This window comes from Ictalurus furcatus, chromosome 5, assembly GCF_023375685.1.
Source record: "Ictalurus furcatus strain D&B chromosome 5, Billie_1.0, whole genome shotgun sequence".
NCBI classification, from domain to species: Eukaryota; Metazoa; Chordata; class Actinopteri; order Siluriformes; family Ictaluridae; genus Ictalurus; species Ictalurus furcatus.
The window spans coordinates 20,502,220-20,528,167 of NC_071259.1; the positions used below are offsets into that span (position 1 = coordinate 20,502,220).

Genomic DNA, 25,948 nt, shown 5'->3' on the forward strand with positions numbered 1-25,948 from the left:
CAACGTGAGGGTTCACAATGAACTCAGCGGGAGGATATGCAAGTGAAGGTAACGTTAATGGTCAAAAACTGGAACTGACGTTAGCCTAGCCTACTTCGTGGGTGTGCAAATATCAAAAGTTAATTGATGTTCTTAAGAACAAACCAAGCCACGGTATGATGCCTTCTATTCTAAGCTAAGGTTACCTACTATTTAGGTATGTAGTTACTTACTGTCTGAAAAAAAGCTTGTATGTTCTGCTGCACTTTTCTACACTTGGCTGCTGTCTCCATTTCTTACAGACTGAGCTGCTAAAATACATCAACGAACTTGCGTTGAGTATGGGGGCAACCAAGTGTACAATTGGAGGGGGGCACACACCTATTTTCCTTAACAAACGGGAATATATTAAAAAGGAATAGACCTAAATAAATAGAATAGATGAAGAAAAGACGGATCCGTTGGCAGGGTTCATTAAAGGTGGATATATAGAAAATATTTTGTACTGTATATTGGGGGGACAAATTGGTATTTCCTCAACATTGGGGGGGACACGACCAAATATGTTGAAACTGTCTTAGTATCTTCAAAGTAGACACCCTTTTTTTGCCTAGAATTTTCAGAAATGTATTCCTGGCATTTTCTCAAACAATTTCTTGAGGAATCCCCCTGAGATGCTTTTTAAACAGTATTAAAGGAGTTCCCACCAATGCTGGACACTTATTGGCTGCTTTTTGGAATATTTCACTTCAAGTCAACCATTTAAAAATATATATTTTTTGCAAATAAAATGATAGTTTTCTAATGAAAGAAATGGATATGTTGGCAGAATTATATTTCTGTCTACAACACTGATTTCAAACATTTAATCATACACCTTCAGATCAAAAGGTTTTTAAGATCATGAGAAACATTTCAGTAAAGTGTCTCCAAACTTTTGACTGGTGAAAACTTTGTAAACACTGTCTTTCTAGAAATGATCAGCTAAGCCTCGTGTCTTTATAATGTCTCTTGGTTGCAGACCGCCCTGGACTCATGAATGTGAAGCAGGTCGAGCAGATTCAGGACAGTATCCTCCAAGCTCTGGACCAGCACCTCCAGGCTCACCATCCAGAGTCAGTCCACCTCTTCCCCAAACTGCTGCAGAAGATGGCTGACCTGAGGCAGTTGGTCACAGAGAATGCTCAGCTGGTCCAAATGATTAAAAAGACTGAATCTGAGACCTCGCTCCATCCGCTTCTACAGGAAATCTATAAAGACATGTATTAAGTCTTATGACTTAGGACTTTCAAATAGAATTAAGAGACATGTTGCACACAGGCATCCATGGTGCTGCAGATACCATTGAATTTTTATATTAGCAGTTATGGAGTTTTACAAATACCGTGTTTGAAAACTGACTTTTTTTCTTCGGGGCGGGGCAGGGCTCCCCCCCCCCCCACCCTTTCAACTATGTGAAGGTCAACCTCTGTTTCCAGCCTGTGAACGGTGCATTAATATCACTCAGAATATAACAGTATTTTGATAAGATATGTGTTATATAGATATCCTGTTTCCAGTTGTTTCCAATTATTTAGACTTTAAATAAAAAAATAATTGGAATAGAGTAATTATATCATTTTACATATTTCATGGCTGCTGCACATACCTACATCCTGATTTCACAGGCTCTTTCTAATTCTCTTTATTAATGAATTGATATATTGATTAACATTTATTGATAAAGGCCAGACCTATCTAACTCAGTCTAATACTGTAGTATTAGGAAGTAATCAGAAGGATGGGGAAACTGTTTCACTTGGTGAATTACTCAGGTGTTGAGTAACTGCCTGTCATTTTTTCCTACAGTTACTTGCTTTACATTTGCTGTATGAATTAAATAGCAATGTCAAATTCACCATGACCTTGAAGTTCAAGTCGATCTTGTATGCAAATGGAACATAAACACTTTGCTGAGTTAACTCATTTCTCCAGTACTATGTACTGTTTCACATGTTTGTCAGAAATTGATTTAGGTCTACTTTATGAAACTTTCTTGATTTAGAGGGTTTCTTAAATGAATCGTTTGTACTTTGAAACTAAATATTGATTATTTCCCCCTCCCCCATTAGTAGTGCAAAGAATTGCACAACAATTCTGCAGTTTCAAACTGACTATTTGGAAAGACCCATTACACCCAGTCATTTGTAGAATAGCAGCATATCACTAATCTAAAAATCAATATTTAGTTTCTGGTCCTTTGTAGGAGAATTCTGATGCAGATGGTGGATAAATACAAAGCAGACAATTCTGAATTATAATTTGTTTTAAATTGAGAGCTCACAATGTAACTCTATGTTGGAGTAAAGTCATATTTATGTTTATTCATGTATCTAGTTACCCTAACATACACATATATGATTTAGTCTTTTAACAAATCCTAATCATGCCATGTGTCTTATGTATTGGCCCATACATAGTATCACGTAAAATTATTTAGAACCTTTAGACATTAGACCTGGTTGTACATTACAACTGTTTTCATGTCTGTAGAGTATTCCATCTCTCTCTCTTCCCCAAACTATGTCCTGTTTGTAGGCATTTGAGATTTTACTGTGTGATAAAATGATTACACTTGCTGCTGTAAAAGCTGGAGAGCACAATATAAATGACTTGTATAAACAATGACATGTTTATCTGGTTATGTGGAATCTTTTTTTAATATCTGTGCTGAATTCACACACTTTTCATTCCACTTCCCTTCAAGCCATGCTTTTATTGCACCACCCGTAACACCTTTTTCGTGATGATTCAAGACTTTTGGTATTTTGCTTGGTATTACTTCTCAATACCTAATCAACACTAAATTAAAGCCCAATATTTTAATTGTTGTTGTTTTCTGTTATTTCCTATTACTGCTCCAACCTGTTGACCTGACTTCCATGGACTCTTGGACATAAGGTACTACATATCTACAGATTTGAACTCAAAACGTTCTGATCAGTAGCCCAAAGCCTTAAAAAGTGAATGACTTGGTGTTTCAGGCTAGTATGCTTCAGAGATAATTGCCTAATTTTCAGTACAAAACACAGTACAAACTATTGGAGTACCGGTGTCTACACTACACTGATAAATTGCTGTTGGCTCAATTAATATATGATGATTGGATTTATGATGTGAAAGCAACAGATGAACGGGTATGATAAGTCAGATTTTCTTCTCTTTTTAGGGTCTTGCCTAAATAATTTAGTTGCCCCAATTAAATTTTGAATCAAATTTGTGCATTCATATAGGACAACATATTGATTGTGATTACATTAAATACACATATATGTGTGTGTGTGTGTATGTATATGTGTATATATATGTATGTGAATATGTATATTACTAGGATAGCCTTCTTTCATCACAGAAATATTGCTAAGGTAAGAAATATAATGTCACTACATGATGCAGAAAAATTTGTTCATGCTTTTGTCACCTCTAGGCTGGATTATTATAATGCCTTACTGTCTGGATGTTCCAGTAGGTGCATAAACAAACTCCAGTTAGTCCAGAATGCAGCTGCAAGAGTCCTTACTAGAACCAGAAAATATGACCACATCACCCCTATCTTATCCACACTGCATTGGCTCCCAGTAAAATTTCGCATTGATTATAAAATACTACTACTGACCCATAAAGCACTGAATGGTCTTGCGCCACAGTAGCTGAGCGAACTTTTTGTCTTCTATGATCCACCATGCCTACTTAGATAAAAATGTGCAGGCTGTTTGTTGGTACCTCGAATAGTGAAGGCTATAGCAGGGGTTAGAGCTTTCTCTTACAAAGCCCCACAGTTATGGAACAGCCTTCCAATTAATGTCCAGGACTCAGACACAGTCTCAGGGTGTTTTCACACCTGGTTCGTTTGAGCCCTCCAAACGCTCTCGGAGCGGTTCAGCGTGTATATGTGAACAAACCAAGTGATCTCAGACCCCCCTAAAAGGACCGTAAAGCAAGACCGGAGATGGTCTGAGTACGGTTCGTTTGTGGGTCCGTTTGTGGTTCGATTTCTTTGTGATATGTGAAAGCAATGAGGTCCCGGTCCCCTTTGCGTTTCGTTTCGACATGTGTACCTGGAGACTTGCCATACCTGCAGCCATGTTCCGTCACTGCTGAAAACAACACACAACTTTTCACCATATCAGGTCGCGGGGTTGGGTGGTCTCAGGGTGAACTGGGTTTAGTTCTTTTAAAACTAACTATTTGAAAACACCCTCAGTCTTTAAGTCCAGGCTGAAAACATATTTGTTTATTCAAGCTCACCATGAATAGACTTTCTTTTATGCAAAGTACACAGTCTTATCCATCACGGGATAGTAAGCATACCTAACAACCTCTCCATTTCTTAACCTCCCTCTCCCTCTCTCCTTCTGTTGAGCTACACATGATTTTATGGCCAGTGATCCTGACCCTTTCTGCTCTCTGGATCTGCCTGATCCATCCTGATGCCCTACTTCTGGATGGAACTGTCATCAACTGGAGGCTACATTCTGCCACTGCGGATGACCCCAAGCAGTGCAGCCTGGAGATTGCTTAGGATGGTACCGCTTTAAGTACCATGAAAATGGTTTTGGAACTCAATTCCACATGGGCATTCTCGCTGTGGTTGCTGGGACTACGGTTGCTGCTATGGCCTTAGGACTGCAATTACCATGTACAATTTTGCACTCAAGTCTCCTTTAGTGAACAGTGGACTAGTTCAACAAACAGACTTCATATAAAAACCATAATGAACTTTTCTTTACTTTCACACTATCCGTTATTACCCAGATGAGGATGGGTTCCCTCGGGGTCTGGTTCCTCTCAAGGTTTCTTCCTCATATCATCTTAGGGAGTTTTTCCTTGCCCCATCGCCAACGCCTTGCTCAATAGGGATAAATTCACACACTTAAAATCTGTAACCTGTGTTTATATGTTTCTGTAAAGCTGCTTTGAGACAATGTCCATTATTAAAAGCGCAATACACATAAAAATTTGTTGAATTTAATTGAATAGTATGGGGTTAGAATGGTTTCATAATTCCAAATAAATAGATTAATCTTGACGCTAGAAATGTTTCAAAATCCACAAATGCGTGCAAGGCATAGTTGTGTTTGTGACATAAAACATATTTGTAAAAAAAAAAAAAAAAAACAACTTATTTGCAAATCTTATTTTATTTATTTGTCAATGTAATTTATTTTTGTGAAAGTACTAACATTTGTGGATCTCATTGAATGCATTTGTGATTTTTAATTTTTTATATAAATCTCACTACATTTATTTGTGGATTGCAATCTATTTATTTGGAATTATGAAACAATTATAACACCATACAACAGTAGGGTATGTCAAAATAATTAGTCCTATACTACTTGTATTGGTACAGGCCACTAGGCTGCAGATTCAGCAGCTGGAGGCTGTCGTCATCGAGGTAGGCGGGTATATTGATTGATTGAACCAGTTACTTACAAGCTATTTTAATTGGCTGAAGCCACGCCTAACAATTATATATATATCTATCTATATATATAGATATATATATATATATATATATCTATATATATATGCGCGTGTGTATATCACTAGCGAAGTAAGAAGTTAAGGAGTAGGCTCGTTTGTCAGATGGAGAAAAAGACACAGGTTACGGAAGACCAGAGAGTACGTAATGGTGTTTGTAGGTAAGGTAATCTTTAGCCTCAGTCTAACTTTAAGGCCTTTGTTAGTTGGGTTGTTTCCTTAACTTGTTCTACTTCGGTTTCTTTGTGAAAAGTGTTGGCAGTTGTGAGAAAGAAGTTTAAACTTTTCTCACGAATGTGATTGGTTAGAAGAAGCGTTCTATGTGACGTAGTTGCCTTTGGTTCTTCCCCACCTGGTGTTCCTGAGTATTCTGGTTTGATAAACAGTTTCAAGTCCGTGGAAGTTCCTGATAAAAATTTCACGCTTTATATTATAAATGGATGGTTGTGGGGTGTCCGGTAGACATTCGGGCAAACGTGGTTTTAATTTGGGAAGGCGACTTTGCAGGTATTGTTCAAGTCTAACGCTGTATATAAAGTGGTAATGCTTTTAAAAAATGCAATTAACTGTACTGGCTAGCTAGCAACGAACACTTGCAACCGGCTGTGGCAGATCAGATTAACTAGCTATTCGCATTATGTGGCAAATCCCTTCCGCTTTAGTGCACTTCAGGTTCTTTACTTTAAAAGAAAAGGTCCGGATTTTAACTTTGGTGACGCCGCTGTTTAGGTTTCCACCTCCGCAGTTCTGTTAACGGCCGCTTAGGAGGTCGTTTCTAGTAAACAGTATCTCCTATTCTTCAACTTGCTGGAAAAATGCACAGAATTAACAAATTGATGTTTCCGTAGTCAACTTACTGTAAGCGTAACACCTTGAATCAAAAATATTTGACGCAAGTACCCCGTGAGTTAAGTTTAACCTGTGTGGGTGGGTATTTTTTTTTTTTTTGGTTTTTTTGCTGTTTGTTTCTCTTTTTTTTAAAAAAGGGCAAACCTTGTTACGTGAAGCAGGGGACTTAAATAATAATTCAGTTAACACTTTAACGTATGTGTATTAATTTTAATCTGACACTTATCAGTCTTATCACTTCCAGAAGTAAAGATGCAGAAGGGCACTCTTCCATCACTGGAGATGTACTGTCAAGTTTCTGATACCTTTAGGATGTTTTTCACCTGAAACTGTGATCTAGTATGCCTTATTAAATAATTTAAGTCACATTGGACCTTAAATCATTGTACCTTTTTTAAGCAAGGAACAATTTAAATGGACATGTATATATTCCCAGGGGAATACAAGGATACAAAACACCCTTTGTACTGCCTCAGCAATAAAGAAATTTACAGTTTAGTACTTATTTCTGGGAGTGTTGCTATAAAAAACCTTTGGTTGCAAGTGCTTTTGTATGTGCCTGTATAAAACTTGGTTTGAATGTCATCCCAAATGTTTCTTTCAGGCAGTTTGTAAACGGCTCATGCAGGTTTGGTCAGCGCTGTTCTTATCTGCATGAGTATCCTGAAGTGCCTTCAGTTCAAGTGTGCAGGTACTTCCAGAAAGGAGGTTGCTGGTTTGGAGAAAACTGCAGGTGAGTGTCTCAATTTCCTTTCAGTCCACTCTTTAATAAAACAAATAAATCTGAGGTCTCCATTTTTGAATTGTAGGTATCTTCATATTTCTGGTCCAGACAATGGGTCTTCCGGTGCCAGGCGTGGTTCGGCACCTGTAGTTAATGGTTCTGCATTGCCAGGTCATGGTTTATCTGATCGACGGGGTTCTGAGCCTTCACTTTTCCCTGTGCTGGATGCATACAGCTGGAGACGGCGACGAGGGTCTGAACCCTTGGTCACGAGTTTAAGCTTCCAGCAGACTTCACAACACCCAACTACAGATATTGCTGAGGAGGAAGAGCATGCTGTGTTGGAAGCAGGGTCTATACTTCACCAACAGGGTAAACTTGGATCTAATTGTACTTGGATGCTCTGTGTACTATGCAGTTTGTTTTCCTGGGTATAGTAATGGAGGATGGTATTTGTTTTGCAGAGGAGGGGTTGCAGCTACAGGAAAGTCATGACCAGGGTCTGCATCACTTACCCTGCAGTAGTGCAGACAAATCCACAGTTAATGCTGCATCTAATGTTCAAGAGAAAACTGACCCTAAAACAAACCAACAGGTATGTGTAACTGTCCCTTTTTGCTTGCTAATAAAGACTTGTAATTTTTCAGTTATGCCAACTTTTGAGACCTTTAGCATCTTTCCTTTTTAAGAAGTGCCTTGCAATCTTGGCAGATGTCTGCAACTGTCCTCCACTCAATACACAATACTCAATACTCTGATCACAGCTGCTGGTTGAGTCAGAGCAGGTGTGGTCAACTTTCAACCAGTGTGTAAAGCTAGACTGAATTGTGCTTGTGAGCCTATTGACCAATCACTGATCACCACTGTTGTAACCTGCACATTTCTTTAGTTTAAGATCTTTTCTTGGCTATATTAACAAGTAATGAAACAGTTCTTGCATCAGTAACTGTTTCCTTCATGTCTGTTTTTGCACTACCCCATTGGTTAATTGTGGCTACTTTTGTCTGTATTTCAGATAGCAATTTTCATTCTTTGAATTTGGTGGCTTATTAATTTCTCCTGCTCTCAGGTTCTTGCTTTTATATGCTTAAAGCTTAAGGTTTGCAAAAAAGCTAACTAATTTGTCTCTAGCTTATAAATGTTCAATTAGTTTGTCCTACCAAGGGAGTTTTTCTTTCTTTTTAATTTTTTAGATATTCTTGCCGTTGCATTTTAATTTACCAGACATTCTTGAGTAATACAGGAATTGATTCTCACTTCCCAACTTAACACTTAATTTTGTGTGTTCTTAATAGAAGTGATGGTATTTTGTAAATGCATTCAAAATTAGTGGTGCCATGACCAAATTATTTCTTAGGATTTTTAAACCTCTATGTTCTGAAAATTGTTGTACTCAGTGTCTTTCATGCAATGTTTTGATATGCAAATGAAATCCTTTGATTTCTAGTGACTTTTTTTTGAGCATGTGTTGGATATTTTCCTCTGAAAGGAGTTGGCAACACTGTTTCCTGTGCATATTAGTTAAGGCATTATTGCTGAGACTGATTCAGAGACTCCATCTGCAGGAGAGTGGTGGGCTGGAGAGTGGTGCAACAGCTTCAGTTGATCATGGGCTATCTGAAGCCTACAATCAAAGCAAAGATGTCTTCTGTGGTATCTGCATGGACAAGGTTTATGAAAAAAGCACCATGCGAGAGAGGCGCTTTGGAATCCTGCCCAACTGCAGTCATGCCTTCTGTCTTGGCTGCATCATGACCTGGAGAAAGACCAAAGACTTTCAGGAAGAGGTCATAAAGTAAGCTTAAAGTGCATTTATGTTCAGCTAGTAATTTCTGGTGGCTTTTTCTATGGACTAATGAGTGAAATGTCTGGTCAAACAGAGCCTGTCCACAGTGTAGAGTGAAGTCCTCCTTTTACATTCCCAGTAAGTACTGGGTTTGTGAGGGTGAGGCGAAGGAAGCACTGATTGCTTCGTTTAAAGAAAAGAGCAGGTAAGATTTACAATACATAAAATTGAATCTCATAGTTGAGTCCATATGTTGCTGCCTTTTTTCATGTTGTACGAAACTGGTGAATGTACATGTTTTTATGGCTCATGGTGCCTTCCAAAGGGTTGGGCTTGCCCTGAATATTCTTGAGCCTATGAACAGGATCTCTAATGATTACAGACAAGTCTAAGCTCTTAGACATGCTTTTGTCTTTATAGATTCATAGTAATGGACATCAACCTGAACCAAACCAATTTTTATTAAACTGTTAAAATTGAAGATGCTTTCTTCTAAATATCTTGTTATGCCAGATGTCTCACAGCTCTAGACTCCTCAGATTACTCTGTGCAGTTTCTCTGCATATTCTCCATGTCTGCATGGATTTTCTCCAGGTTCTCAGGTTTCGTCCCAAAAACATGACCGATGGTTTGGCTGCCCTTATTTGCTCCTAGCTGTGAAATGTAGTGTTGTGCCCTGCAATGACATGCTAGTTGATTCAAGGTGTATTCCTGTTTTGTGTCCAATTTTTCTGAGCTAGGCTCTGTGTTCACTGATGCTGATCAGGGTAGATTTACTGTAGAGGGTTCCCCCCCCCCCCCCCCCCCCAAGTTCCATGTGAACAAAGCTGCTGAAGTGAAATACTAGGCTCCACTTTCTTCAGTGGAGTCTTACCAAAAGGCAACAATGGAAGCCTTTTGGGGCAATCTTGCACCCAAATCAGTCTTATGTTCATGTACTCCAATTGAAAGATAACCACCCCCCCCTTGTGTGCTCTGCTTCAATCCCACAGTAAAATAAAGTGCAACTTCTTCATGCGTCATGGATGCTGCCCCTTTGCATCAGAGTGCATCTTCAGCCATGAGCTACCACCTGGACACAGACCTTCTCGTAGATGTTTTAGACCCAAGGTGACTTTCTTTTTCCTCTAGTAGCCAGTAACTAGCTGCAATACTTTGGTACATTGCATGGAATTACTGGTGCCTAGTAACTTGATGGTATAAACTGGGTAACCTTACCATTTCTACCCCATGGCACTGTAGAATGCTTTGGAGTTGCTGGAGGATATGGGTAGTGAGGACCAGCGGCTTTTAAGCTACCTCCTTGCCCTGACCCTTTTGGATGATGAGGACTTTGATTTTATCCAATTTGAGCTTGTTTGATACACGGGCAAGGCTTTGAATACTTCATGGATACTGGGCCCTGGACATCGCCATCTTGTGTAATTGTTTTTTTTTTTGGTTTTTTTTTTTTTGTGGTGTGCCATTAACAGTCTGAAGCATGGTGTATATGGACCTCTTGCCTCCCAATACACTAACCTGCTTGAGCCATTGTCTAATTTTCAGCCTCCATCTGGCTTTTGATTATGATGTCACTGGCATTTTGTTTGATGGAGCACATTTTGAAAGGGTAGCTCTGCTTTTCTCTTGGTGGCCAGGTTTAAAGTATTTTGTAACTTTATGAAAAGGTTAAATAATTGTACTTGTTTACTTGTGTATGGTATTTGGAATCTCCTCAATGAGTGCCTCATGGTAATATTTGTACATTACTTCAAGAATATATTTTAATGATATGAGTCTTCAGTTTTATTTTTGTAAGGGAGGGGGCACAACTCCAGTCTTGGATAGCTGGGTCAGCATAATTTAATAATTTGCCTGCTCACACATGTGATTACCAGTTAATGTGGAGTAAATTCAAACTGTACTGGATTTCAGGATCAGAGTTGACAGCCTCTGGCTTGAAATCTGCCACTTGAGCCATGTCTTACTCCTGTTAAACCAAACACTGACTGCTTTTTTTTTTTTTTTTTGTATTTGAACCTTGCTTTAGCCTGAGATTTCACTCAAATGTAACCTGTTAACTAGCTGCTGGAAACTGTTATACCCATCACCCTTGCAATATACACCAAGATGTGGCATCACATTTTATTACTTTTAAGTGTTTGCTCAATTCAAAAAGATATAATAAAGTGTTTGGTTTGCCTCACTTGCTCTTGTTTGTGCTGTGAAATGGAACTATAGTAATTCCTTGCAAAGTTAATTACATGATTCTTACCTATTGTCTGAGAATCCTCAGTTCCTGTTGTGTGGGGTTTTTTTTTTTTGTGTACTAAACTGTTTCAGAGATAAAAATGAAGATGGAAAGATAAAACAAAGGCAACCTGAGTAAGCACAAAATGCAGTTTAAATGATTGATGCAAGTCATCTAATACCAGCTGGGCCTGTGGGGGAGGAATGTATTTGCCCCTGTACCTAATTATTCCCCAAAACTATGAAACTGCACTCATAATGGGGCTTAGCTGAACAAGAAGCAACCAGGCCTGATTGAACAGAGTTTGCAATAATCTAATCAACTCTTAAATAGAACTTTTTCAACAGCATTAAGTTGGTCAAAAGGTTCTACCAGTAACACTACCAAAATTTAACAATTCCACAAATGTAGGTGATGGAAATGCATCAGTTTGGGAAGGGTTATAAAGCTATTTCAAAGCTTCTGGGACTCCAAAGAACCAGTGAGTTAATATTTCCGGGGGGGGGGGGGGGGCACTGTCATAGTAGTGAACCTTCCCAGAAGTGGCAGACCTTCCAAAAGTCCTCAAATGACTCATCCAGCAAGTCACAAAAGAGCCAAGGACATCAAATGACCTACAGGCCTCTCTTGCATCAATAAAGGTCACAGTTCATCACTCCACTAGCAGAGACCCTGGGCTAAAATGGCATCTGTAGGAGAGATGAAAACCACTGCTAACTAGGAAGAATATTAAGGCTCATCAGAATTTTACCCAAACACACCTTGATGATCCTCAAACCTTTTAGGAGAATTTTCTGTGGACTGAAGTTGAAAGTGGAAATGTTTGGAAGACAGTGGTCCTGTTACATCTGATGAAAACCAAGCACAGAATTCCACCAACAGAACATCATACCTACGGTCAAGCATGGTGGAAGTGTGATGGTGTGGGGATACTTTGCTGTTTCAGGGTCTGGGCAACTTGCAATAATTGAGGGAAACATGAATTCTGCTCTCTACCAGAAAAGCCTAGAGGAGGCTGTCTGGTCTTCAATCTAAGTTGAAACTCAAGCACAACTGTTATGTAGTAAGACAATGATCGCAAACATCGGTGTAAGTCCACCTTTGAATGGCTCAAAAAAAGAAGCAAAATTAAAGTTTGAGTGGCCTAGTCAAAGTCCTGACTTGAACCAATAGAGATGCTGTGACCAGGACCTTAAATGGACAGTTCATGCGTGAAAACCCTCCAATGTGGGTGAACTAAAGCAGTTCTGCAAAGAAGAGTGGGCCAAAATTCCACAGCAGAGCAGGGAAAGGCTGATCTCCAGTTATTGCATTTGGTTGCAGTTTTTGCTGCTAAAGGTGACACAAACAAATTAAGTTTAAGGGGCTCTTAGGTTTTCACATAGGTTATGGGTATTAGCTAACCTTTTTTGCTTCAATAAAATAAAAAATAAACACATCGTTTTCAGGTTGCTTTTGTTTTATGTTGTATTTTATTTGAAAATCTAAAACTATTTAGTATGAGACACACACAAAAGAAATCACAATGGGGCAAATAATTTTCACAGCATTGTATATTATTTAGCCATAGTTCTGATCAATTCAGATGCAACTTTATATATTACTTTAAATATTTGTTTTACAACACAAACCGTTAGAGACAAAAGTCATGAGTGGTTGCTAAAGTATTAAATAACCATAGCAATTTTGTGATTTAACTTTTTGGTAATTAGGTGAACATCAAAAATGGTAAAATGCTCTTAAATGCTTTAAAAATGACTTTTAATATTATAGTATAAAATGTCCAGAATCTATTATTTCAAGGGTCTTGAAATTACAATGATACTTGAACGTTTGTGAAACCTTTAGAATTGTCTATATTTCTGCATAAATATGACCTAAAACATCAGACTTTCACATAAGGCCTAAATTTATACCTGTGCTTGGGTCTTATTCAAGCACGTTATGTCTTACCAGAAATAATAAATATTCATGAATTCAATTAATTACCTAAGTGTATAGTTGAGTGCAAAGGTTTTCATACTTTTTGGATAAAATGAATATAGTATTATTTATTTAATTGATCAGGTGTTAGGTCAAATTGTGATTCATGTTTCTGATAAATTATTTCTAATTGTGGATGTTAGAAGTGCCTTCAACCTCTTTCTTATCCTCTGAACTAATTTTGGATCTTCTCACTTTCTCCATGAAATGCAAAACTATGGGTACAGTATGTCTCAATCAGCTCCTTAGTTCAGTAGTCAGGGGACTGATCAGGGAGTTGGCCATTTAGGTCGGCCATTGAAATCCTTCCGGTGCATTGGAACATTCGCGCCCTAAAAAAATCCCTACAGTGCACCGCAAAATCCAGGAAGCATCAGTGCTCACTATAATCCCTTATTGGAAATGACTGTTTTCTGAAGCTTTTCCGCTCGAAAAAACTGGGGATGAACTCTCGGATAACTTCTGTCTACAGATGTAAGCAGCTTGTTATTGTAGCTCTCAAATGATTACTTACATTGTCGATTTTCACTTTATTTGACGTTCTATATAGGCTACGGTTTGTTTGAGTTGAATGACTTTTAAATGTTTAATGATTTAAAAAAAAAAAAAAAAACTACACTAGCTACACTACAATCCTGCTCGACATACCACATAATAGATTTTTGTTACATTTTTTTAAAACAAAAAACTTCGATACTGCAACTTTAAGGATGCAAAATCTTACACTGTGAGTGTTAATATTGTGCAGTAGAGGGCAGTGTGGGGATACAATTATCTGGACAAAATCTGAAGAAGAAGAGAAGCAAACCTCTTGTACATTAACCCAGCGGATGAAAGTTAACACTTTACCCCAAGGAGTTTACAAACACTGAGCATACATCACGAATGGTGAATAGATATGGATTAATTTAGCAAGATATATAAGAAGGCAGAATTGTATTACTGTAGTTCATATGTGTTAAAGACCAGTTATAATGAGAGTGTTAGTGCAGCGTTTTGGTGGCCGCTCCCGAATGTTGGTCCAGGCTTTACTCACAGGAGGAGTAAACAACGCGCAGAAAGTCTTCCTCAAACAGCGAGCCGTGGACTCTCTCTCCCCCTTACCTGCTTTTCTGGAGACCTTGTGTCAGGATGAAGCGTGCTTGGATGAAGACACTAATGCACTCACTACGTAAGTAATAACCTGCCAAGTCACTAATCACTGAGACAGTGCTGCCAACTCTTTTAAGGGGAAAGTGGCTTATTCGTGCTTAAAAAGTCACTAGAGCTCACCGGATGGCGTCACAGGCTAATTTGAATATTCATTGAATGTATGTTAATTTGCATATCAAACGATTTTGGCAACGATTTGGTCGTCTGAAACACATTTTGAGCATCCTGAAAGATTACTATAATCCTAGGCGAAAATCTGTAATCTTTGATCGCTAGTTCGACTAATGGCCGTTGCGATCAGATTTTTCCTCAGCTTAAATTCTAGCAGTGTCAGAAGATTTGAGGCACAGTCCTGTAGTGTGGCTTCTCCTACTCCATACAAGTCTTCTTGTATGTGTCTGTTTGTCGCGTCTTGACTGTCGTACAGTCTGACATTAATGACAACTGAGATCGTACAGTGTGACATGGCTTATGCCGGGTGCACATGGTGCGATTTTTAATAGTCCTTTGTGACTGTTGCATGTCAGACTGTATGAACATGATCCCTACTGTAAGCCATGTCATACTGTAGGATCTCAGTTGTCATAAATGTCTTTTGTGACTGGAGCAAGCGCTACTGTTGTGCAAAATCAAGCAAACTCCGCAACATTCAGAGGAGCTTTCAATTTTTTTAACTACTGCAGATTTTCCACAGATATGGGCCAAGATACAGCTAAAAGTATGGCTTAAGTATCATGGTCATATTCATGGCTTAAGTATCGTGGTCATAGAAAATTTTATAATAATAATAATACACGCAAATCATAGAATTGAATACACAATTAAGAACACAAAGATTTTCACAAAAATGTGTTTTCCTTGGTTAACTTCCTTTGATGCTTTCTCTCTCTGCTATTTTTTGCTTATAATTCCATTTTCTTTTCATTCATGCTTCAGTTTTCTTTCCCCTCGTTTTCTTGCTTTTGATTACAAAAATTATGAAGAGTTTCAGGCAGACCAGGGGTGGGATTAATGGGATGTTAATATCTTGGGTGTCATTTTTTTCAACAGTATGTTTTAATTAAAAATCGGCGCTAGTGCTTGCTACACATCTTAAATTTAAATGCAGTTTTTGCATTCAAATGTGCATTTTTTCATCTGAATTTCAACGAATATTTGAAGTTCCAATTTTAACTTGACAGCCTTAGAGGAGATGAGAGGACAGAAGCAGCACGAATGACTAAAATGTTGGTGACATTCATTCTTATGTAAACAAACACAAGTTTAAAGACAATGGCCAATAATCGAGGTCAGCAAATACGATTGAGGTCATGTCCATATATCATATGACAAGTCGATAACGTAATTATCGTGACAAGCCTAATAAAAAAAATAATAAATGAAATGAAAACAAAGATCTAAATGCTCACTTAAAGAATGTGCAAATGGATACATTAAAATACAAATTCTGTCATTAATACACACACATGTGAGTAGTCCATACTGACTTTGCCAAAAATATTTGACGTCTTTGTTTTTATGTATGAAATCAGCAGCTTTCACTTTCTTTTTTTTTTTTTTTTCTATGACATTGTGGTCTGGGATTTTGTTTCTGAGCTTACCACACAGACCACTACAGCATCAGCATCATTAATATTCAATGATGAAACGTCTTCCATGGCAGCAGGTTTAGTTAGGAACATTTAGAGACCGAGAACTCCTGTTGGTAAGATAAAATTTTTTGTGACTTTTATGTTTCAGTAAGCCATTGGTCTGCCTTTTTTCTGCTGCGTTTAAGCGTGACCTGCTGTGCTTTCTGCATCTTCTCCACCCCGGGTTACCACGAGAGAGTGTACTGGCTCTGCTCCGCTGCCTGTCACAGGACGCTGATGAAAATCCATGGGTTTGTGCCTTAATCAGACAGCTTCATAAAGACATTGGGATTGAGGAGTTTAGAAGAGACACACTCCTCACACCAGAATGTGTACTGAGCCTGAAAGACCTCTGTGATCGGTTCAAAGATTCTCAGGAAAAAGGAGGTTGGGATCTCTGTCTGAATGAACATAAGACTGATGAACTATCTACAGATTATGAGACAGATACAGGTCACAAGAAAAGGAAGAGTGAGATCACAGATCTTAATATGGATGCAGATGTGAATGAACCACAGAGCAAAAGGAGAAAGACTGACCTTGCAGCCCAAGGTGACCCTGAAGATGGACAGATGGCCTTGGGTCAGGAGGAATCGGATGTAAAAACAATACAGCTTGATAAGGAGCTGGAAGATTATTCTTCAGCAACACCGCTAGTGCCAGAGGAAGATTGCTCAAGTGTCTTACCAGATCATATAAAGGTGAAATGGAAATGGGCACAAATTATTAAAACATTTTGTGAGAACTCAGTCATATGCTTTATCTCTGAAAGTTACACTAATAATCAAACGTTTGGACATAAATGAGTTTTCTTTTTTTTCTTCGATATTTTCTGCTATTTTTAATAAAGAATACATCAACAGTAGAAAAAAAAACAAATGTGGAATTACATTTACAAAAAGTCTTACAGTTTAAAGCTATTTTATAGTTAAAATTCCTAACCGTATTCCTGTTAAGAATGGAACAGTCCACTCTTGGTATTTTCTCAGGTGCATACACTACTGTATATGGCCAAAGGTTTGTGGACACCTGCCCATCACAGCAATATGTGGGCCTTCCCAAAAACTCTTGCCACAAAGTTGGATGCACAAAATTGTTTAGAATGTCTTTGTATACTGTAGCATTACAATTCAAGTGTTATGGTTGGGTGTCCATAAACTTTTGGCCATGTAGTGTAAGAGGTGTTTCTTGACATTCCAAAAGAAAAACTACTTGGTAAAAACCTCTTATTAAAATAGCATTTTGATTCAGAAATATATGTATACATGGACATTATGTTTACATTGTTCATTCATTGTTTACATTTGACGTAGAAACAAATTTAACCCTATGCCATTTCTGTCATTTCCACAGTTTAGATGTCTGAAATACTGGTTAATCTATCTTTTTCTCTTTGAAATTTTTTGACTTTTCTCAACTTAAATGCAAATATTTCTTCTTATGGCTTGTCTCAGACAACCTTGGTGGTTTTTTTGTGTTTTTGAAAGTTGGTCCGAAATATGTTTGTCAGACCAAATTTCAATGAAGCATTTTACCTCGTCTTTTGTCCAATTTAAACCTCGATTCGTGTTGCGAGCCATTAGCAAAACAAACACGCTTTTTACATAACGCAGTTCCCATCATGCATTGCTATACAGGTTGGTTCGTTGGTCCTTTGGGTCCGATTGTTTTCTCAGCACAAGCAAACAGCTCCAGAGTTCGTTTGCAGTCAGGGTTTGGTGCGGATGCGAGCGCGATTGCTGTGTTCATGTTTGTAGCAGCGAACCAAATTGAGGGAGAAAACGCACCAGGTTCTGAAACAAAGCCAGGTGTGAAAACAGTCTAAGTCAACACAGTTTAAGGGTATGTCTTGTCTCCACTCCTGTTTGTGAGTTTCATGGACAGACGCAGACCATGTTGGAGAGCTGTCCAGTATGGGTGCCTAGAAGTTACATCCCTGTTATTTGCAGATTATGTTGTTCTCTTGGCACCATCAGAAGTAGAACTCCGAGATGAACTTTACTGCTTCGCTGCTGAGTGTAAAGTAATTTGGGTGATAATTAGGAATACCATGTTTGAGGCTATGGTTCTCTCCCAGAAAAGAGTGGAATGCCCACTTCAGATCCACAAGTACTCACAAGTGATGGTGAAAGAGAGCATGAGATTAACAAATGGGATCCAGTCATAGGCAGCAGTGTTAGTCATTATACTGGTCTGTGGTGGTGAAGCAAAGCTCAGTTTCAGATGAAGCTCTTTGTTTATCAGTCAATCTATGACTCTGACTTCACCTATAGGGTGAAGAGCTTAGCATTCCAGGAGAATGTTGGAAGTGCGCTGCTACTCCTCTGAACTGAGAGGAATCAATTGAGGTGGTGTGGAAACCTTACTAGTATACCATTCCTAAAGCTGAGATTATATCTCTGGTGCATATGGTAAATAAAAATTTTAAGTAAAATATACAATTTAATTGTATACTGTCACTAATTGCTAATCATTACGCTCTCCCTCTCTCCTTAGAAATTCAGGAAAGATTAATGTCATTGGTCATGATCCTTTGGTTAGGGACCTTTTCCAATATAAATAGTCAGTGTCTCAGAAAGTCTTTCTCTTTTCCCTTTCTGACCTTTCCACGAGCGTGCTTTCTTAAGCTAAGGAAAATTCTGGCACCTGAGTGGTGCAACAGAAGAGCATTCGCATGTTTGAATCCCGACAACGCCACAGCCATCCATGGCCCGGGAGCAAAATGGGTGGGAGGGATGGCATAGTTTCTCTCTCCTATCAATCACAGCGACACTAGCCAATCATGGAAATGAATGCAAAATAGAGCATAGGGCTTTCTTCTGATTGTGTTATGCTGCCCTGTGATGCAGTATGAGCAGCAGTTCGAAAAGATACAGTTGGCTGGCTTTACATGTCTTGGAGTTAGCACCTGTTAGCCTTCAATCTACCAAGTTGGTAGCTGGTGTATGATTGGGGGGGGAATCCAAAAAAGGTAAGGTAAATACTCAAAATTCTACATTTTAATTCAGCTGTCATCAAATATTCAAAAGAATGTCTTGGTTCAGCGTTTTACTGAGTGCCTCATCTCCCAGTTGGCTTGGGAACATCTGGGTATCTCCCAGGAGTAACTGGAATCTGTGGCTAGGGATAGAGAAGCCAGGGATAACCTTTATAGCCTGTTGCCACTGCAAATCTCAGGAAAAGCGGAAGTAAAATTATTGAATCAGTGTGTCTTCTGATTGGTTCTGGTAGTGTAATAAACAAAACAAAAAAAATACTATCAGCTTCCCTTATTAAATCATATTTGTGTTGCTTTTCAGTAATTGTCTCATTTGAAAACTGTAATATTGGGTCGTGCAGTTATCTGACTGTAATTCCAACCCCAGTATGATCATAGCTATGTTTATTTAAATTCTGTTATGAGATGCTTGCATATAACATTGGATGTTCTGTAAGAAATTTACATTTACTGGATTTTTTTTTCTAGGCAGCTCTTCCTTTGATAAAAGAATTATTGGACTCTGGAACAGAGGTATTAAAGTTTCCTTTTTATTATCAATGAAACACATTACTATTTAGCAATCGCAATGAAAATCATGTTTTTCTTGTTTCTCTGCAGTGGGATGAGAGCTGTGCGCCTACACTTAAAGTGTTGAATGAATGTGATGCAAATCAGGTACGAACTATTAGAAGTGTTGGAAATGCACAACACATGCAAAACTGTTTAGAAATTGTCTTCTCCATTAGTTTTAGTTGATTCAGTCACATGTAATGTGTGATATTTAATACTGATCACATTGCCTTCATGTCTTTGTGCAGCTGGAGGTGTTTTGTGCAATGCTGTGTTTGCCTGAAGCACCTGAGCAGAGTTTACCACATTTCTGTAGCAGCGTGCTGGCTCTATCTCCAGATCTCAGCCACAGCACAGCCTCAGTTATCATCAAGAACCTTTTACTCGGCAAGGTGTGCACTTCATACACATCATACACACATTGGGCCTCGTTTATCAATCATTTGTTAAAGTTGTGTATACCGTAAATGTTTGAGCATGCCAATCCGAGTGTCTGGGCGACTTTCAGCCAGAAATCCCTTGTGCCCCTCCTGTCCACAACACACTAGGGGGTATACGACACATTACAGCTTGAGACATACCAGATCAGTCATTTATCTGTCATTTGGTGCTGGCTCGAATAAAGTGTTGCACAGCATTAAAAGATGTGCAGCAAACAGAACCGATTTTTACACACACACACAGCTTGAGCCCACCCTCCTTTTATACAGCGGCATTCTTAACTGAATAACTGGTGTTGTGTCTTAACTTATGGATTTTCAGTGCCCTCTGCTAATATTGGCACCCTTGGTAAATATGAGCAAAGATGGCTGTGAAACATTGTCTTTATTGTTTAACCTTTTGATCTTTTGTTCAAATAATTCACAAAAATACTCTGCTCTTAACGATATCAAACAACTGCAAACACAGGTTTATCCAAAAAAAAAATGTTTTTAAATATATGTGTGCCATAATTATTGGCACCCTTATGAATTCATATGAGAAAAATATATTTGATATTTTACATTTTGTTAGTACACCTGGGTGACTAGGAACAGAAAATTGTTCAACCATGACTTCCTGTTTCACAGGGGTATAAATATGAGGTAACACATAGGCCAAATTCCCTTAGTCATTCAGAACAATGGGTAAGACCAAGGAATATAGCAGTGATGTGTGGCAAAAGGTTGTTGAGCTTCACAAAATGGGAAGTGGCTATAAGAAAATAGCACAAGCATTGAAAATGCCCATTTCCACCATCAGGGCAATAATTAAGAAATTCCAGTTAACTGGAAATGTTATGAATCAACCTGGAAGAGGACGTGTGTCTATATTGTCTCAACGCACTGTGAAGAGGATGGTTCGAGTGGCCAAAACATCCCCAAGGATCACAGCTGGAGAATTGCAGAAGTTAGTTGTGTCTTAGGGACAGAAAGTCTCCGAAACTACAATCTGAAGTCACAGACATCACCACAAGTTGTTTGGAAGAGTTTCAAGAAAAAAAGCATCTACTCTCATCCAAAAACAAACTCAAGCTTTTGTTTGCCACACACTACTGAAACTTCAAATGGGATTGGGTTCTATGGTCAAATAAATAAAGCTTTTTGGCAATAAACACCAGAGGTGGTATTGGTGCACACAGAGAGGTAGCCATATGGAAACGTACCTCATGGCCACAGTTAAATATGTTTTGGGGCTGTTTTTCTGCCAGAGGACCTGAGCATTTTGTTAGGACATGGCATCATGGACTCTATCAAATATCAACAGATATTAAATGAAAACCTGCCTGCCTCTGCCAGAAAGCTTTAAATGGGCCGTGGTTGGACCTTCCAGCAGGACAGTTATCCAAAAAATACATCAAAATCAACATAAAAAGGTTTACTCTGCACATAATCAAGGTCCTGCCATGGTCATCCTAGTCCCCTGACTTGAAACCCATAGAAAACCTGTGGGCTGATGAAGAGGAGAGACCACCAGTGTGGACCTTGAAATTTGAAGGCTCTGGAGAGATTCTGTATGGAGGAATGGCCTCAGATGCCTTGCCATGTATTCTCCAGCCTCATCAGGCATTGTAGGAGAAGATTATCTTGCTGTTATCTTGGCAAAGAGTAGCACAAAGTATTGACTAAAAGGGTGTCAATAATTGTGGCACACATATATTTGTGCAGACTTTTTATATACACTGTACAGTACATGTTCCTTCTGTATCTTGGAATTCTAAAACACAGTAAATGATACTCCACTGACCAGTTGTGAATTACAATTGACTAGGTGGTTTATCAACACTGTTTGCATAAGCAGGTAAAGTGCCATAATTACTCTATAATGTTTATTTAACCCTTTCCATTTTATTTGTTCAAGTAGTTTTCATTGGGATCATTTTACTCTTGTTTGAGTAAATTTGTAAGCGCAAAAATATCTTTTTTTGACCATTGCCCATTTTTTTCCTGCTAGAATCTAAGTTTTTTTTTTTTTTTTTTTTTCGTATGGCTGAATCCGAAAATGGAGTTGAGCATATAGTCCACATCACAGCATCTAGAACACTATTATAATTATACCCTATTTAGTGAGCATATGTAGTGAATATAAAGACATGTGGCTTAGATAAAACACATTACTCTGTGATGGTGAACTGAAGATGATTGAATTACTGTGGGCAAATTCATTTTAAAAAATCAATCTGATTTAAAGTTTATAATAAAATTATATAATTTATAATTTATAATAAAATTATATCACCTTCTAGTTGTTTTTCTTACATAAGAGCATGATACAAATTTCACTATGACTGTGTTATCTGTGGCATAATTAATATACAAATGCATTCAAATACTAAATCTTTTTTGCAGTTATTATTCTGTATAATGAGGAGCGCACTACTTTTTTAAGAGACTTTTTTTTAAAAAGCCATGGTTGTGTGTTGTTGATGACCCAAGACGGATGGTAATACCAGGTTTGAAAAGGATCTTTAAATAAGCTGTGCTCTCACTTACTCCTTCAGATTTGTTCCCTCACTGAGCCACCCTCCCGCTGTCTAGTCACTGCTGTAACATCTCTGTGCAGTCGTTATCCGAGGCCAACCTGTCAGGCTCTTATAGAACCGCTCATAAAGAAAGGACAAATAGGTTTGGGAAAAAATTCTATTTAAAAGTCATTCTGAAAACACACAACACAATCAGATGTTTGCATTTTAAATCACTGTTTTGTGCCACAGGTAGTGCTCAGGCTGAGCTGATCTGTCGGCTGGTAAAAGACTGTCTTGAACCCCATCACAGGCTTCTTGTATTTCAGTGAGTCAGCACACACATGTTAACAGGTTTTATAGGACACTTATTTCTGATGTTTGCATAACATTCCACATAATTTAAAATAAATTTAGCAAATTACCTCTTTCCAGGATGGCACTTGTGGGTTCCTGGAACGAGGGTATTTTGTCAGTCATCCATGACTTGCTGGATTCAAAGGTAAGTTCTAATTATTTTCATTTAGGCCAATTCCACCGTGAAGCACATTAAATATGTTTATATTGAAATATTTGTGATTGTGCTTAGTGGATTTGCTGAGTGAAACCATAATGGTCTACTCAGAATTTAATCATAAAATTTTTGCACATTCGAAAATCACATGTTAATTACAGTATACAGTGGTGCTTGAAAGTTTGTGAACCCTTTTGAATTTTCTATATATCTGCATAAATGTGACCTAAAACTTCATCAGATTTTCACACAAGTCCAAAAAGTATCCCGAGATCACAATGAAACAAATGAGACCTAAATATTATACTTGGTTGTTTATTTATTGAGAACAATTATTTAATATTACATATCTGTGAGTGGCAAAAGTATGTGAACCACTAGGATTAGCAGTTAATTTTAAGGGGACATTAGAGTCAGGTGTTTTCAATTAATGGGATGACCATCAGGTGTGAGCGAGCACCCTGTTTTATTTAAAGAACAGGGCTCGAACAAAGTCTGATCTTCACAACACGTTTGTGGAAGTGTATCATGGCACAAACAAAGGAGATTTCTGAGGATTTCAGAAAAAGAGTTGGTGATGCTCATCAGGCTGGAAAAGGTTACAAAACCTTCTCTAAAGAGTTTGGACTCCACCAGTCCACATTCAGACAGATTGTGTATAAATGGAGGAAATTCAAGACCACTGTTACCCTCCCCAGGAATGGTCGACCAACAAAGATCACTCCAAGAGCAAGACATGTAATAGTCTATGAGGTCACAAATGAACTCCTTGTAACCTCTAAGCAACTAAATACTTCTGTCACATTGGCTAATGTTAATGTTCATGATTCCACCATCAGGAGAACACTGAACAATTGTGTGTATAGCAGGGTTGCAAGGAAAAAGCCACTGCTCTCCAAAACGAACATTAATGCCCATCTTCAGTTTGCTAAAGATCTGTTTTGCGGATGGATGAGACCAAAATAGAATTTTTGGATTAAATGAGAAGTGTTAGGTTTGAAGAAAGGAAAACACTGCATTCCAGCATGAGAACCTTATGTCATCTGTGAAACATGGTGGTGGTGGTATCATGGTTTGGGCCTGTTTTGCTGCATCTGGGCCAGGACAACTTCCCATCATTAATGGAACAATGAATTCTGAATTACACCAGTGAATTCTAAATGGAAAATGTCTAGACATCTGTTCATGAACTGAATTTCAAGAGAAAGTTGGTCAAGTTGTTCTACCAAAGAATGGTTAAAGAAGAATAAAGTTAATGTTTTGGAATGGCCAAGTCAAAGTCCTGACCTTAATCAAATAGAAATGTTCTGGAAGGACCTGAAGCAAGCAGTTCATGTGAGGGAACCCACCCCCCCCCCCCCCCCCCCCCCCCCCCATCCCAACATCCTAGAGTTAAAGCTGTTCTGTACTGAGGAATGAGCTAAAATACCTCCAAGCTGATGTGCAGGACTGATCAACAGTTACCGGAAACTATGTAATATGTAATATTGGATCATTTTCCTCAATAAATAAATGACCAAGTATAATATTTTTGTCTCTTTTGTTTAATTGGTTTCTCTTTGTCTACTTTGAGGACTTGTGTGAAAATCTGATGGTGAATATATACAGTATATATAATGATATGCAAATAATTCAGGTTGGATTTTTCCACTTTAAATCCACTATCAGCTTATGATTGGTTGTTATCTTTAATTTTCTTCCTAGTACTTTCCCTTTATAATGATGTTTGTTTTATGAGCATATATTGTCTTTTGGTTACTTCTCACTTTCTAAAGATTGAGCTGAGTGAAGAGATTTTTTCGCTATTCACTTATCATCTGAGCAGTCAGGCTCCACACTTCGCCAAGTCTATGAAGTTCGCCAAGATGACGCTCACTGTCCTGACGAAGTTCCAGTCTCATGTGAGTCAAATAATAATGGACCTATTTACTCAAGTCTAAAGACCGTGGTGTTCTTGTGTTGGTTTGTTGTTTTTTAATATCATATCACATTATTATCCTTGTAGGTGTGCTTTTCATGATTAATTTGAACATCTACAGTGTTTATTCTATATGTAAAACATTGTTGCTCTGTATATTTGATTGCATTTAATTAAATAATAATGGTGAATGAGAAATTGTGACATAAATGATTACTCATTAAACACAAAATGGTCACTAGTGCAGCCCATTTTAAGAAATATTAATTCGGCCAATTAAAATGATTATATTAATATTTCTCTGCTTCTGCTGTGTTTCTCTTTCAGGTGAATGCTGCCTGTCAACACACACTGTCCTGCTGTATTTCATTTAATGAGACATTCCTGAAGAAGTCCCTCCAAGCTGCTTTAAAGTGCATTTGTCATTAATGTATATTATATAGTTTTGTTAAAAATTAAGAAAAGGGATTTTATAGGGATCTATTTGTAATTGTAATAATAAGTGTAACTATATAAACATGTTGCCTTACTTCATAATGGCACTGAGGTGTGCATGTTTATCTATTTCTGTTTTGTACATTATAAGATTGTCTCTGTAAAATAACTATATTTTTATTAAATGAACATTCAAAATTATTAAAACATTTTTTAAAAATACTTGCACTGTATATGGGACATTTATTAAAAAAAAAAAAAAAACAGAAGGATTCTAATGCAAAAGTAACTTATAAACACTGGTGGAAGGACTGTGACTATTGGGGACCCTCAGCTGAATTAATGTATAGACAACATGCTTGCTAAATATGAGAGAGGTCAGAAATGGTCAGATGATTGTAGAGGCCTCTTTGTGTATATATCTGATGTCATAGTTATACTGAAAGATATTTATAGTATGTGAATTTGTATAAAGGCAGCATGAGATCCATTCAGCCATCTTGCCTTCAGTGGAGACCACCCTGTGTTCATGGATTTCAGCTGTTTTGGAAAGCCATTTTTGCATTTATATGCTTGTCCAATACAATATATCCAATAAGACTCTAGTTTTTGGGGGACTTTGAGCAAAGTATGTATGCTGTTTGAGTTTAGTATTAGTTCAAATAGTTAAGAGAACACTGATTTTGTTTTGGATAAAGACTCTAGGTAAAACTAGATAAGACTCTATTTTTTG

At 38.0% G+C, this 25,948-nt stretch overlaps 3 protein-coding genes across 5 annotated transcripts in view; all 3 read left to right on the top strand.

Annotated features, from left to right (window-relative positions):
- The window catches only part of ppardb (peroxisome proliferator-activated receptor delta b), a 21,026-nt gene extending 17,318 nt beyond the window's left edge, over positions 1–3,708 (top strand). For both annotated transcript variants that reach the window (XM_053625119.1, XM_053625118.1), the window contains one exon: positions 1,001–3,708. In XM_053625119.1, coding sequence (XP_053481094.1) covers positions 1,001–1,248 — 248 coding nt within the window. In that variant the 3' untranslated portion in view covers positions 1,249–3,708. The remainder of the gene's footprint in view (positions 1–1,000) is intronic.
- Positions 3,709–5,601: 1,893 nt separating this feature from the next.
- mkrn4 (makorin, ring finger protein, 4) lies at positions 5,602–11,582 on the top strand. Of its 2 annotated transcripts, none has more exons than XM_053625122.1 (8): positions 5,602–6,009; positions 6,956–7,084; positions 7,311–7,447; positions 7,540–7,670; positions 8,641–8,870; positions 8,956–9,066; positions 9,854–9,971; positions 10,104–11,582. In XM_053625122.1, exons 1-8 carry the CDS (start codon positions 5,939–5,941, stop codon positions 10,221–10,223), a joined length of 1,047 nt encoding a protein of 348 aa, XP_053481097.1. In that variant the 5' UTR covers positions 5,602–5,938; the 3' UTR covers positions 10,224–11,582. The 2 variants fall into 2 exon arrangements, with proteins under 2 accessions (XP_053481097.1, XP_053481096.1); XM_053625121.1 differs by having other exon boundaries at positions 5,604–6,009; positions 7,161–7,447.
- Positions 11,583–13,982: 2,400 nt separating this feature from the next.
- fance (FA complementation group E) lies at positions 13,983–25,448 on the top strand. The gene is made up of 10 exons (XM_053625123.1): positions 13,983–14,245; positions 15,967–16,558; positions 19,324–19,368; positions 19,456–19,512; positions 19,656–19,799; positions 22,388–22,511; positions 22,601–22,676; positions 22,784–22,850; positions 24,638–24,763; positions 25,108–25,448. Exons 1-10 carry the CDS (start codon positions 14,049–14,051, stop codon positions 25,207–25,209), a joined length of 1,530 nt encoding a protein of 509 aa, XP_053481098.1. The 5' UTR covers positions 13,983–14,048; the 3' UTR covers positions 25,210–25,448.
- Positions 25,449–25,948: the final 500 nt, after the last annotated feature.

Excerpts from the sequence above, each read along its gene's own strand:
- fance (XM_053625123.1), top strand. The coding sequence starts at position 14,049 with ATGAGAGTGTTAGTGCAGCGTTTTGGTGGCCGCTCCCGAATGTTGGTC. Across the intron at positions 22,512-22,600 it reads CATAAAGAAAGGACAAATAG|GTAGTGCTCAGGCTGAGCTG; the intron begins GTTTGGGAAAAA and ends TTTGTGCCACAG. Across the intron at positions 22,851-24,637 it reads ATGACTTGCTGGATTCAAAG|ATTGAGCTGAGTGAAGAGAT; the intron begins GTAAGTTCTAAT and ends CACTTTCTAAAG.
- mkrn4 (XM_053625121.1), top strand. The coding sequence starts at position 5,939 with ATGGATGGTTGTGGGGTGTCCGGTAGACATTCGGGCAAACGTGGTTTT. Across the intron at positions 8,871-8,955 it reads TTTCAGGAAGAGGTCATAAA|AGCCTGTCCACAGTGTAGAG; the intron begins GTAAGCTTAAAG and ends CTGGTCAAACAG. Across the intron at positions 9,972-10,103 it reads GTAGATGTTTTAGACCCAAG|AATGCTTTGGAGTTGCTGGA; the intron begins GTGACTTTCTTT and ends ATGGCACTGTAG.